The 15,147-nt window shown below is 42.7% G+C and overlaps 1 protein-coding gene across 1 annotated transcript in view; it reads left to right on the top strand.

The window, feature by feature from the left end:
* The first annotated feature begins 888 nt into the window (after positions 1 to 888).
* The window catches only part of EDNRA (endothelin receptor type A), a 64,694-nt gene continuing 50,435 nt past the window's right edge, over positions 889 to 15,147 (top strand). Inside the window, exons 1-2 of the mRNA XM_049770089.1 lie at positions 889 to 960; positions 6,521 to 7,010. Coding sequence (XP_049626046.1) covers positions 6,588 to 7,010 — 423 coding nt within the window. The 5' untranslated portion in view covers positions 889 to 960; positions 6,521 to 6,587. The remainder of the gene's footprint in view (positions 961 to 6,520; positions 7,011 to 15,147) is intronic.

Raw genomic sequence — 15,147 nt, 5'->3', positions numbered from 1 at the left:
CCAGATCTCTTTTCCTCAAGGACTCCAGGCGGCCTTCTTGGAGGAATCCTCTTCACTTCTAAGTGTCATCTGTCCCTCATCTCCTTCCCACTGCAATTTAGAATAAAGTCTATCCTGGAAGGAAACTGAAAGCCGCGTTGCGGGGAGGAACCCGAGGTTTCTGGAGCCCCATATGGAATAGCACTTGGCTGGTCTCTGCAAGGCGACTCTGGAGGGCTCAGGCTGGCAGGGTGCAAGGAGGCGTCCAGTGGGTCCAGTTAACAGCTCTGCGTCTCCAAGGGATTCTTGCCTTTACCCTCTGCTGAAGAAAGTTCTAGTCGAGCCAGACCCAGGCGCACGGGAAGCCAGAGGACTTCTTTGGCCTCTTGGTTTTTGCGTGCCAGTCTTCTAGACCCATCCCAGATGGGCCGTGCCAGCCTTGGCTCCCAGCCCCGTGCTCCTCTCTCTGCCAGGCCTTCCAGGGTTCCGAGTCCCGTCATTCACCCCCCACTCCACCCCCCTCCCGCTGCTGGCAAGATTTCGCACCCTTCAGGCAGGAAAGAGTTAAAAGGTTCCTGCCCTTCGGGGGCCGGAGAGGGGGCGGCAGCTCGGCGCTTTGCTTTGCAGCGGTGGCGTCCTGGGAGGGCTCCTGGGTCTTTCGCCCGCGCGCTCCTCCCGAGGGCCGGAGTGTGCGGAGCTGCCGGAGCCCAAGGGGCGGACAGCCCGGAGGCGTGTTCCCCCGACTTGGCTTTTCCCCCGCGCCCCCCGCGCGCGCACAGTCCTGCCTCGGGTCTGTTCTTTGTGGATCGGCTGGCTCGCAGGCTCCATCCCACCCGGCGGCCGGGGGCGACCTCCCCCGAGCAGCGAGAGGCGCCCAGGAACTTTCCCGAAGCCGACTCCCTCCCCAGCCAGGGACACACACTCCCGCCTCGCCAAGGTCCGCGCTGCGCACCCGCCGCTGCCCAAAAGCCGAGCTCCACGGTGGGTGCATCAGTTTGCTTCGGGGGTGCTGGGAAAGGCGGGTGGAGTTGGGAAGACTTCGTCTGGACCCCCAAAGGGTGGGGAAGAGGAAGAGGAGAAGCTAGGCTCGTCGTCACCCCGTCGTCGGTGGCTTGGGGGACCCTCAGCCCCCGGATTGGCACCCACCTGCCCGGGCGCGCCAGGCGGGACGGGTGCCTTCCCGGCACGGAGTGCGCGCGCTTTGGAATTATTAATTAAGGGGACTTGTGGCTCTGATCAAAAGCCGGGGAAAGGCATGCATCTCCGTCTCCCCGAACAAAAATGTAGTCAAGGGAAAACAGGACTTCTTTCCAGGACTTCTTTCCCGGACTCCCTGTATTCCCCCGACGGGCATGAGAGAACTTTGTGTGGCATCGCGCCCTGGTACCGGCTGCAGAGTCTTGCGAAGTAGCTCGCACAGCTTTGCCCAGCTGGCCTGTCTCTCTCTCTCTCTCCTGTCCCGCACGGCCGGGCTAAGCCACGGGCTGCTAAGGGTATTGGGTGCGAGGGACTTGTGCATTGCGGATCGTCCTTCCCCACCAGACACTGTGAGTTTGGAAAACCTGCCTTGGAACAGTCTGGGCGCTGCGTTCCCCGCTTTTCCTTTAAAGGCACTTGTCGCCTTTCACGTGTGGAGAATCCAGGGCTGTTTCCTGATAACCCGCCTCTGTTTACACCAGCCAGAGTGGCTCGGGTTCGGGTCGAGTTGGCCTCCAAAGGGAGGTGGAGCGGGAGGTCTGATAAAATCGTGCCTGTCTAGAAAGAGAATTGCTAAATTCTCACCCAGCCAGAAGAAAACACAGAAAACTTGTTTTTCTTTTGAAAAGTTCCCATTTGTTTCTCCTCTTGAAGACTTTTGTGCCCAGTATACACACGCACACGCACGCACACTTATACGTGCGCACACATACATTTGCCCACACACGCACACATACATACACACAGCTTTGTTTTTGAGTGTCAACTAATTGGGAAACACCTTGGCCTCTGTCCTTTCTTGTAAATTACTGGCTCAAACCCATGTCATTTGGGTAAGAATGGAATTTCCAAATTACTAATTACAGGTGAACTTTGATCCTGAAAGTAGGAGATGCAGCTGGGTCCAATGAATCTGGCCTAAGCCTAAAGATTCCATCCTCTTCCTTACTAACAGCCTTTAAGCCCCCAATATGAAGGGTGAATCTCTGAATCATTCCCCCTTGAACTCGGGATGGTTCATGGGATTGTGACAGATGCATAACTAGGGTAGATGAAAGGGAAGCACAAAGGGTTTTAGATGGTTGGAAGTGACCTGGAGACTTGTCCTTGGAGAAATATGCATTACAGGGAAGCCCTTCAATTGGTTTGGGTGGGTTTTTTTTTTTTTTAACCAATTGGTACTATGGTTTGCCTTAAGCTTGACCATACCTGCAGCTTCATGTCTAGAGAGTTGACAGAAAATGACAACAGAAACTATTTCAGCGGTGGTGTCCTTATTGAAGAAAAAGGAAAGTGCTCGGGCTAGCACAGGCCTTGTTAAGAAAAGCAGCTGAGTCCTGCTGCAGTTCACCAGTCCCATCGTGTGCAAATACTAGCTGTGCCCTCCAGAGTGTGGTCCTGCCACTCCAGCAAGGTCAGCTTGCTAAATATGCTCCTGGTGGGCTCCGAGGGCCAGAGCTGTTCCATTTCTGGAAAAGGCCTCACTCACTTTTCATTTCTTTCCTTTTTTTTCTTTGAATCTCTGATTTTAAAAATTGTCTAGTTATAATTTAGGCAACATGGTTACAGTATGTCGGTTTGTTTTGGTTTGGGGGCCACACCCATAGATGCTCCGGGATCTCTCTCCTGGTGGTACTCAGAGACCATATAGGATGATAGGGGTCAAACTTGGGTCAGCTGTAGGCAAGGAGAGTTCTCTATCTTCTGTGCTATATAGCTCCAGCCCTAATGTTGTTGTTGTTTTTTTTTAAGATTTTTTGTTTTTTTTTGGGGGGGGGTGGCAACACTCCTGACTATGTGCTCAGAAGTAGGCCCTGACTAGGGGGACCATATGGGATGCCAGGGAGATCGAACCCTGGTTCGTCCTAGGCTAGCACAGCCAGACACCTTATCACTTGGCCACTGCTCCAGTCCCATGTTCTTCTCTTTTTCTTTTTTTTATCTTTATTTAAACAGCTTGATTACAAATATAATTGTAGTTGGGTTTCAGTCATGCAAAGAAGACCACTCTTCACCAGTGCAACATTCCCATCACCAATGTTCCAGACAGCCCCATGTTCTGATGTACAAAATTATAGCATCACCACCAAAGTGCCCATGACCCTCAACACTGTTTGTTTTTTATTGACTTATTATGGTTCAGATCATAGTGTTGGCATTTAAGGTTTTAGTATATTCAGTTGCCTCACCTCACCATCACCAAACTACCCAAGACCCACCATCAGTGTCCTTGTGTCTCTTCATATCCACCTCTTCAAACCCTCCCTTCCCCCCAACTGGAACTCAGTTCTGTAGTCTTCCTCCAAGGATCTATCATTGTTCATTACTATTGATTCCCTTGATTGGTCTCTCTCTATTCCAGGATCATCCAAGTATTTGTCTTTCTTACTCTGGCTTATCTCACTTTCTATAATTTCTTCCAGTTTCATCCAAGTTTTAGTGAATTAATTGCATGATTTTGTGGGGTTGTATTTTCCTGTGGCTGCTAAAGATGTCATACTAATTGGGAAATACAGAGATTTTTATCATTAAATAGTACAAGGTAGGCCAGAGAATTAGTACAAAGGGCAATTTGGATTCAATCCTGGTATCCCATATGGTCTCCCTCCCATATGGTCTCCCAAGTCTGCCAGGAGTGATTCCTGAGTGCAGAGCCAAGAGTAACCCCCGAGCACCACTGGATATAGTCTCCCCCTCCCAAAAAAAAATAGCACCAACTTGTATATATGATGTCTAAAGAGCAGAAGGACAGGACCCTTTATTTCTGAAGTCCTGGTCTCCACTGAGTAGTGAAAATTATGATGTTTTATCTTTATTGATACTTTGTTCCTGTATTCTGAACTTTGAGCAAGAGGGGGAAATTATAATTTTTATAATTACATCCAGGCAAAACTGTCAGCCACATTACCCAGTTTAGAAAATAGAAAGATTTTTATCATTAGCCAGAGTTTAATCATGTTTGACAAGCTAAGTAAGTGTAGCACAATATGTATACTACCATTTTTCTCCTTTTCTTCTCTCTTTTTTTCTTTTTTGGTGGAGGGGGATTGTGGTGGGGGCAGAGACACTCAATGGTGCTCAGGGATTCACTTCTGGCTCTGTGTTCAGGGACCCTCCTGGCAGGGCTTGAACTTTATATGGCGTTGGGGTGGAATCTGAGTCATGCGTGGGAAGAGCCTTACCAACTATCCTACTCCTCTGGCCCTGGATCTGGCCCTGGATCCCTTCTTTTTCTGGCTTTGAAACTTCCATCAGACCATTTAATACCTTCTAGACACCATTATCATGAGTGAAGTGGGCTCATTGCCCTAGCTTGCCATGGGGTGGAAAGCTTGGGTCATGGAGGCAATGCATAGCAATTGTATACCGGGTACAGTATCTATGTCTGGTCTCTATACCTTTCATAGAGTTTGATAAGTTTTATTTTATCTGCTCAGTGATAAACCCAAAGTTTTATTCATTTCTAAAAAGACCCATGACAAGTCTTCAAAGTGCTTAATACCAACTGTGAATAAACTCAGAGAAGAGATATTATCCTTGAGTTTTCAATAATAACCAAGAAGCATCATCACAGACACACACCAACCTTCCCCATAAAAGTACTTAAGGTTTTCACTTGGAGATTCTTAAAAACACACGGAAAGGAAAATATTATAACAGAAAAAAACATTTGTAGCTATTTTTTTAAAACAACATTGAAGTTTTTGAGTCCCCTTCTCTAAATAGTGTTTCTTTAAGCACGAAAGTAGAAACAGAGACGCTGGACAAGAGAGAATTCTTGTTGTTTACAAGTATCTCAAAAGAAACAAAAACCCTATAGGCTTGAATAATAGTACAGCAGGTAAAGTATTTGCCTTGCATATGACCAACCTGGTTTCAATCTCCAGCAACCCATATGATCCTGTGAGCACCATGCAGAGCCAGGAGTAACCCCTAAACACTGCCAAATGTGATCCCAAAACAAATAATCAAAAAAAGCCTTGAGTTTCTGAATAAATGGATTCCATAAGTCCACAAAGTTGGCATGCTCCAATTATCTATGGGTGTGTAGAATCTGTCAGTCTTTTTTGGAGACTTTTTCTTGACACTACAACCTAACTGTGGTATAGCCAAGCACTGATAGATGCTAATAACTGTATTTAAATGGAAAAAACAAGTGAAGGGGTGATCACTGGACAATCACAAGAATAAGGGATGAGTCACAGCATGGTTGATCATCCCAAAGACAGATGAATCTGACCCTGAGCCAAGGCACTGTCACATACCACCTGTGGCTTGATCGTCTTGACTTTGCTAGGCTTCTGCTTCTGTGCAAAATGGGACTGTGTAGCTGCTGCACTTAGGCCTGGTGTGCATTAGACAAAACCTGGCTTCAGAGGTCCTCAGTACAGGAGCTAGTCCTCAGGCATGTAGCTCCAGTTCTATTTAAGAGACAGTAAGAGAGCTAAGCCCTGGACAGCCAGGAAGAGAACATTAGCTAGCTTGGGAGAGAATAGCTCTCTCTCTCTTTCTCTCTCTTTCTCTCTCTCTACCTCTCTCTCTCTCTCCCTCCCTCTCCTTCTCTCTTTTTTTCTCTCTCTTGTTTTCTCACTTTTGCTTATTAACAAATCTGTCATGAGAATAATTTCTGAGGAATAAAAACACCAAACATTCCTCACTCAAGATACAATATGCATTCATTCTCATTGAAGTTTATAATCAATAATTCATCATTTGTCAGGAAATAGTAGTAACAGTCTAAGCGGATTAATTGTATGAACAGTCTTCCTATATTTTGATTTTAGGTTGCTATTTTGAAAGAAATTCAGTGGTTACTCTGCTATGTTTTAAGCCATGGTTATTAGTCACATGGGAATATTGAAGTGTTAGAGAATTTGGACATTTTATACTTTAACACTATATACCTTTTATTTGTATGTAATTCCTTTTGTCTCTTATTCATAACATTTTATATCTCAGCTTTTGGTTGTTTTTATAATTCAAGTATTATTATTCTTGGTGCACTGTAGAGAAATAAACTTTCTGTTAGTTGAAGGAAAACTAGCATATACTGTCCATATTACAATTCTTCTAATCTAGATACAAGCATTGCAAAGGGTTATGTGTTAGAGAGAGAGAGAGAGAGAGAGAGAGAGAGAGAGAGAGAGAGAGAGAGAGAGAGAGAGAGAGAACCTGCTCTAGTCTTGTTCTTTTCTAAATTTCTTTTTCCATGAGGGAACTGGGCATAGTGTCTATCTTATTTTCAAAAAGATCCTACTTTTTTGTGAAAGAAGTGAATAACCATTGACAACCATCTTATTAGCAACTGGATTTAACCAAATGTATCTTTTCCTCTTTTTCTCAGGTGACAGACAAAGAAGGGCAGGCATCCACACAGCACCTCAGAGACATTTCCTCACATCTGCGTGGGGATGGGCACTTTTGGCCTCAAGGTGCCCTTGTGGATGGCACTGGTGGGCTGTGTCTTCAGCGACAACCCAGAGACCTACAGCTCAAATCTCAGCAGCTCTGTGCTGGGTGAGGTCACCACATTTCAGGGAACCGAGCTCAGTCTCCTGGCTACCCCTCCCAGACCCACCAAACTGGCCCTTCCCAGCAATGGCTCCATGCACAACTACTGCCCCCAACAGACGAAGATCACGTCAGCTTTCAAATATATCAACACGGTGATATCTTGTACTATTTTCATCGTGGGGATGGTGGGGAATGCGACTCTGCTCAGGATCATCTACCAGAACAAGTGTATGCGTAATGGCCCCAACGCACTGATAGCCAGCCTGGCCCTGGGCGACCTTATCTATGTGGTCATTGATCTCCCTATCAATGTTTTTAAGGTAAGGAGGTGCTACCAGGGCACACGTGGGTTTGAAAGTGGGTTCGGATTCCATAGTCAGAGAATGGCCACACTTTTCAAACCCCCATAGTTGTGGCCTGAGTTTTCACTGAGAGCCATTTCTATTGTCCTAAAACATGGGGTTGGTATTTTTCTGTGTTACTATCATGTCATCACATGATAGTTGTGAAACAACTAGAATTTGAGGGATGCTCACAGTTCCAGTCTCTCCTCACTGGAGTTCTCATGCTAGTCCTGTGCTGTTGGAGTGAAAGGGAAAACTGTGAGTTTTTCTGAGATTCATTTTCCAGGCTGGGACCTCCTGAGCCCTCCAAGTATTCCCAACGAATAAATGTCTAGGACTAAAGTGATAATACAGTGGGTAGAGCACTTACCTTGCAAGAGACCAACCTGGGTGGAATCTCTGGCACCCCAGATGGTCTTTCTAAGCCCTGCAGGAGTAATTATTCCTAAGCACAGAGCTAGGAGTGACCCTTGAGCCCCCCCTCCCCCCCCCCGCCCAGTTGTGGCCCAAAAACAAACAACAAAAAAAGAATGAGAATAAATGACACTTTGGTTTCACCTACATTTTTCAAGGAACACATAGGAAAAAACAGACGTCTGCAGGATAGGTGGAAATTTTTTTCCTTTTTTTTTTTTTTTTTCCACTGTCTGAATCCAAGGAGAGGGCTGGGCTTTCCTCCGTTATCTGGTTTCAGAGATAAAGGGATCCATGTGATGGGAGCCAGTGCTGACCTCGGGCTCTGCTACTAAACCCATTTAAAATTGGCTTCTATCCTTTGTGTCTTCAGTCATCTGAGAACTTTGTGTCCAGCAGCAAGCTAGAAACTAAGGCTTGATGGGCAAATCTGGCCACAGGTCAAAGTGGCAAGGATGAGAGCCAGTTCCTGGTCATAGGGACTATCAGCTCTAAAACATTCCAGAGCCAATAGGAATTAAGTATTTCATCCCTACTCCAGTGTCAATAGGAATTAGGTATTTCATCTCCGTTCCAGAGCCAGTGTAGAGATAATGGCTGCACGAATTCAAGTAAACTCAAATTCAAATAAAATGACATGATCTATGCCAGATGTCCAGGAATATCTTTATTCCCAGGCCCAGGAAAATACTTTCTGCATCACCCCCCTTTCTGCATCATCCACAGAAACAAAACTATTCAAGGCAATGATTTTCTAAAATATGACTTTAAGTGGCAAATGCTCTCAATTAAAGAATGATAAATTGAACAGTAGCCTGTAAGTTTCCAAGATCCACACATTTAAGCTGTGCTGAAATGACTCTACTCTAAGTGGAAAATCTTCCAATAATGAAGATAAAAACAATAATATAGCAGATATGTGTGTGCATGCAGCTGACCTGTGTTCAATTCCATATGATCCCTCAAGCATCCCATATGGTTCCCTGAGCACCTCTAGGAGTAATTCCTAAGTGGAGAGCCAGGAGTAACCCCTGAGCATCACTGGGTATGGCTCAAAGGGGGGGGGAAGGACAGAAGGAAGGAAGGAAGGAAGGAAGGAAGGAAGGAAGGAAGGAAGGAAGGAAGGAAGGAAGGAAGGAAGGAAGGAAGGAGGGAGGGAGGGAGGGAGGGAGGGCGGGAAGGGGGAGGGAGGGAGGGAGGGAGGGAGGGAGGAAGGAAGGAAGGAAGGAAGGAAGGAAGGAAGGAAGGAAGGAAGGAAGGAAGGAAGGAAGGAAGGAAGGAAGGAAGGAGGGAGGGAGGGAAGGAGGGAGGGAGGGAGGGGAGGGAGGGAAGGAAAGAAGGAAGAAAGGAAGGAAGGAAGGAAGGAAGGAAGGAAGGAAGGAAGGAAGGAAGGAAGGAAGGAAGGAAGGAAGGAAGGAAGGAAGGAAGAAAGAAAGAGAAAGAGAAAGAAAGAAAGAAAGAAAGAAAGAAGAAAGAAAGAAAGAAAGAAAGAAAGAAAGAAAGAAAGAAACAAGAAAGAAAGAAGGAAGGAAGGAAGGAAGGAAGGAAGGAAGGAAGGAAGGAAGGAAGGAAGGAAGGAAGGAAGGAAGGAGGAAGGAAGGAAGAAAGGAAGGAAGGAAGAACAGAAAGGAAGAAAAGTAAAATTATCATAATTTTGATCATTACAAATAAAAGTTTTCCCAAAATTTTTCTAGTAATAATTTTTCAAAATTTTGGATGATAGGCAACACAAAGTTTAAAAATTGTTTCATACCATGTTCTTTACATGTGTTTTCTATTTGACTTGAAACAGGATTTGAAAACACAATTATGATGCAAAATTGAAAATATGTAATTCAGTTTCAATGTGTAGCATATGCTACAGAACTGTAATTTTTTTCTTTTAAATGTTAATTTTTTTTTCTTCCTTGGGAACTGGAGTGATAGTACACAGTCAAGGGTCTTTCTTTGCATATGAATGACCTTGGCTCAATCCCTGACAGGCCATATGGTCCCCAGAGCCTATCAGGAGTAATTCTGGAGTGCAGAACCAGGAGTAAGCCCTGAGTATCACCAGATGTGAACCAAAAAAACAAACAATAATAACAGCAGTAATAATAATTTTCTTTTTGTGATCTGCCAGATTTCAACCCTTAATTTCCTCATACTCTCTTGATAGATTTAAAAATAATATCACAATGTTGTGTAAAGTTGAATCTTTAGAGTATTGGGTATTGATCATTAACTCTTAACTTGTTAGCCAACTTTGATCTCTGGAGCTATGGTTACTCATCTCTGAATTTGTATGTCCCCATTTCACCATGGCCAAAGCCATTTCTTGATCATCAATATATGACTGTGTTTCTGTCCCTGAGTGAGACTTTCCAGTCAGCAGACTGGGTATTAGGGCTAGCTTATGCCAAAATGTTCAGTCAGAATATCTCCAAGTTTGATAAAAATATAAATAAAAATGCTATCAGGGGATAAAAATGATTATGGCCCAATTTGACCACAGTCATCTTTCCTCTTGGGAATTTAAGACTTGTTATTCCTAGTTATAGTTCTGAACCATGGAGGCAGTTGTGCTTCTTCTCCAGCACAGAAGTACTCATGTGTGAGTCCTTATTCTCAAAAACTTGTGTGATGAGTCATTGAATGATAATTTTAAAAAGTAAACATTGGAGTTGCAAAGAATATGTGAGTGTGTGAGGTTGGGGGAGAGAGAGTATATATATGTATCTGTGCTCTCTAGTTATTTCAAGCTTCTTCTAGATGAAAATAGTAAGTTAAAAACCCAATCAGCATTTTGGGGATTGCATCTGTTTCCTTCCCAGTTTTTTTCCTCTATGGGAAGGTGACCATGATAAGGCAGCGCGACACAACACATTGCTCTTTCTGCAGCCTCTACCCAGGATGGTCAGATGAATTCTTCTAGCTATCATTCTTTTCCTTCTGCTGATAATCTGATGTTCTGGAGTCTTAATGAACTCATTTGAGGGTTCCTCTGATTTTCTTTCTATCATGTAGGCAAGGTTAAAGCCACCCATTTTACTTGACCATGATGGGGACAAATCTCTGGAAAGAATGTGTAGGCTCCTGGAAGTTGCATGAAAGTCTTTACTGTTTACCGTTGTTGGAATGAGAGTTAAAGAATGGCTGCAAGTAACTACTGTGCTCTTAAGAAATATGAGTTTTCCACTCACACGGATAATTATGTTGACCAAGTCAATGGATTTCTCTAAGCCTGTGCTTCTCAATTATTGTTTGTAATTCCCCCCTAGGAAGAAAAAAACTTTTTTGCGCCCCCCTGCTTGACTGTAAATAGTACCTTTATTTAAAAAAAAAAAAACTTTAACCTGCAAAACAAAAATATATAAAATAATTTGAGTTGATATTTTAATCAAAGGTGATGTCTGGATTAATGGCTACAATGAGCAAGTTTTGCAATGCATAGCTTTTCAAAGCTGGTTTGAAGCAGGACTCAGCAACTCTCAGCTCCAGAGACACACAGAGACATAAACATAGGGCTTAGCTTGTTATGACAATGTTTGCTGAGGTTAAACAACTCCCCCCCTTTTCGGAGCCTCTCACCCCCTCCCCCAGAGGGGCATGCCCCACTATTTGAAAAGCACTGCTCTAAGCTATCTCCTGTCTAAAAACATTGCGCAGTGCCATATCTGAGCTATGGGAGACAGAAGCAGACAGGGTGAAGATGTTGTCTTCAAGTGAGCTCATCCTACTCATTAGACTGGAGTGATGTCCCAAGTGAGATGAGCAGTGGAGCCTGATAGGTAGCTCAACTGTCAAGCACTTGCCTTGTATGTGTGAGGCCCTGGGTTTCATCCCTGGCACTGTTAACATGGTCTGTTTACATTTTCTTCCCTTTGTTTCACTCTGGAAAAGATTGTGCTAGAGCTATTTCATGTGTGGAAGCTATGAGAAGCAATGTAGTGGGTGTCGGCCAGCAAGGCTGTTTCTGATCCTCATCCATGAAGTCAGTTCCTTGTGGTTCTGGTTGAGCTGGGAGCAGGGATGAGGGATCATTCCACCTCCAAATCCCCAAATGTTTCCTACATGATCTTCATGGTTTTGGGATTTCTCCCTCCATGCCATGCTGGACTGATGAAGTGTTTGTCTGTTCACAAACACCCAGAAACTTCCATGGTCTAATCATCAGCGTTCTCCCATTCTGGTTCTCTCTTGCTTCCCTCCTCCCACTTCCTAGTATCCATGTTCAGCTCTTGCTGGAATATCATCACTAGCCTAAGTGACTTTCTGTGCCCTCAATAACATTCTCAAAGAACCTGGGGAGAGAAGGCAATATTCTTATATTGCTGCTACTGAAGTGTTAGCATCCTAAATTGGGTTGGACTTAGACATGTTTCACAGAAAAGTAAACCCAAAAAAGAAATTCCTATGAACCTTGATTTTATATACATACACATCTATGCACACACACACATGAATGCATGCTCTCTGGTGACAAAATCAGACTATATAATATGTATATATCATACATACATATATACATATGTATATATGTAATATATATGTATATAATATGTATATATCAGACTAGTAATATATAAAGCAGGAAGTTTACAAAATAAGCAACTTTATGACAGTTACCTTTTTTGACTTTCAAACTAATCAATCTTACAAATAGTGGTGATGAAAGTTAGCTATTACTGTTTTTCCAAACCATCTCATTTTAATTACTAAAAAAAATCCTACTAAATGGACGAAAAGACTGAAAAAAATAGGAAAGAAGAAAAGAAAGGAGTCAGTAAACTCATTCAACTACCCAGGCTTATACCCTAAATTTATTGTAAGAGTCAATTTGTCAAGAGATGTCATTATCTGATATCACAGGTTTTAAGAACGGCAAAACCTTAGGCAGGTCAATAGCTTGTACCTAAACTATTTACATTCATTACAATGATAAAGCAATTAGAATTATGTATCTGATTAGAAACTATCATCCTACTTACTAAGTAGTGAAATAGATGAGAAGTACTAAGTTGAATCATTATCTTTTTTATTTTTTTAAATCAAAACATTTTTATTATTTTACATAATTTTCATGTTTGCATCCTTAATTTTTGTCAACACTACATGCAATTTTAATTTATATATAAATAAGGTTGGTTATCATCAAAGCAATTAACTGACAAATGAATTAAAATATTAGAATGAGAACTCTAGATATGAAATACAAATCAATTTGAATAATAATTTATCCCTAACTTATAAATATGAAAAAAAAAACAATAAAATGGCAACAAGTATAATCAATTCAGATTCTATTGAACTTGTTGGCATTGCTGACCCTTGTGACATTTTTTTATATCTTTATTATATATTTTATATCTTTATTACGAACATGATTGTAGTTGGGTTTCAGTCATATTAAGAACACCTAGCTTCACCAGTGCAACATTCCCATAACCAATCCTTTTTAATAATTCTTGAAATTATGCTTATGTTATGTAGTGTTGTGGATAGAGGTCAAGTATCGTTTTTAGTAGAGAGCCTAGAAGTGATACCTGGGCCAAAGCCTGGTCAACAAGTTCTTTCAGAATAATCCATTGGTGCTGGCAGGCAGGTCTGGAAAGTGCTGAACCTCCACCTCATAAGCAGCAATGTGGGGAAGCAAATATGTGAGCCACGTAAAGGGCTTCACAGCAGAGGCCATGGGAAGATGGACCACATTGAGTCCAATGCTTGCAATAGAAGTTTCTGACATGTGTATCAGGAGCCCACACCAGTGATGCTCTGTGCAGCATTTAGGGGAACATTGGTCTCCATGTAGCATGATGTGTAGCTGTGAGAACCAGCTAAACGACTAGGAACAGACTCCCCAAAACTGTTGGTTACTAAGTGAGTGCACGCTAAGCAACCATCCCCTGTTGTGAACAATAGTAAAAATGAAACAAATACAATTTCTGTACAAAATTATCAAGAATATTTTGCAAAGGAAAGTCAAAAGTTTCAGTATGTTGTTCTGGCAGCAGATCTGAGACGTGTGGCAAGCAGAGACACTAGAACAGAGCCAGTATCTCCACATTCACACAGTCTCTGACATCTTGGCAACTGGAATTCATCCTGCTGGAGCAAGCAGAGAAAAGTGGTGTCTTGACATATCCAAATCTCCCTGGAAATTTCTATCTCAGAAATAAATTGCCACCATATTCCATTGCCCCATTACATGCAGTAAATAGTAATTCAACAAGTGCTTCTTGATAAGATTGAATTAGAGTAATATCTTTATTATTATTACTATTATTATTAACTCCTAACCAGATTTCTCTGAGACTGTCAACTGAAAGTATTGATGGTGATGATGATGTTGATGATATATATATATATATATATATATATATATATATATATATATATATATATATATATATCAGAAGGATGTTTTCTTTGTATGGAATTTAGGACCAAACTCAACTGTGCTCAGGGCTTATTCCAAGGCTCTGTGCTCAGGGGTCACTCCTGACAGGACTTAAGAAACCATATATAGTGGTAGAGATTGAACAAGAATAGGCCACATGCAGGGCAATCACTCTCTAGTATCTCTTTTATATATCAAAGAGGCACAGTTTGAACCATGGCATTGTCTGCACATATTATTCCCCAAGATGAAACTACACTCCAGATTCTTTTTTTAAAATAATATTTTATGGGCCGGGCGGTGGCGCTAAAGGTAAGGTGCCTGCCTTGCCTGCGCTAGCCTTGGACGGACCGCGGTTCGATCCCCCGGTGTCCCATATGGTCCCCCAAGCCAGGAGCATCTTCTGAGCACATAGCCAGGAGTAACCCCTGAGCGTTACCGGGTGTGGCCCAAAAACCAAAAAAAAAAAAAATAATATTTTATTTTAAACACCTTGATTACAAACATGATTGCGGTTGGGTTTCAGTCATGTAAAGAACACCCCCCTTCACCAGTGCAACATCCCGTCACCAATGTCCCAAATCTCCCTCCTCCCCACCCCACCCCTGCCTGTACTCTAGACAAGCTTTCCATTTCCCTCATACATTCTCATTGTTCGGATAGTTCTCAATGTAGTTATTTTTCTAACTAAACTCATCACTCTTTGTGGTGAGCTTAATGAAGTGAGCTGTAGCTTCCAGCCCTCCTCTCTTTTGTCTCTGAAAATTATTGTAAGAATGTCTTTCATTTTTCTTAAAGCCCATAGATGAGTGAGACCATTCTCTCTCTCTCTCTTTCTCTCTCTCTCTCTCTCTCTCTCTCTCTCTCTCTCTCTCTCTCTCTGATTTATTTCACTCAGCATAGTAGATTCCATGTACATCCATGTATAGGAAAATTTCATGACTTCATCTCTCCTGGTGACTGCATAATATTCCATTGTGTATATGTACCACAGTTTCTTTAGCTATTCATCTGTTGAAGGGCATCTTGGTTGTTTCCAGAGTCTTGCTATGGTAAATAGTGCTACAATGAATTGGCACACATCACAAAGAATGAGAACAAGCAGTGTTGGCGGGGATGTGGAGAGAAAGGAACTCTTTATTCACTGCTAGTGGGAATGCCATCTAGTCCAACCTTTATGGAAAGTGATATGGAGATTCCTCCAAAAACTGGAAATTGAGCTCCTATAAGATCCAGCTATACCACTCCTAAAAATATACCCTAGGAACACAAAAATACAATACAAAAATTCCTTCCCTACACCTATATTCATTGCAACAC

This window comes from Suncus etruscus, chromosome 3, assembly GCF_024139225.1.
Source record: "Suncus etruscus isolate mSunEtr1 chromosome 3, mSunEtr1.pri.cur, whole genome shotgun sequence".
In the NCBI taxonomy this organism is placed as follows: domain Eukaryota; kingdom Metazoa; phylum Chordata; class Mammalia; order Eulipotyphla; family Soricidae; genus Suncus; species Suncus etruscus.
Note: the sequence above shows the minus strand (reverse complement) of the source record. Positions and strands in the feature narration are given on the sequence as shown.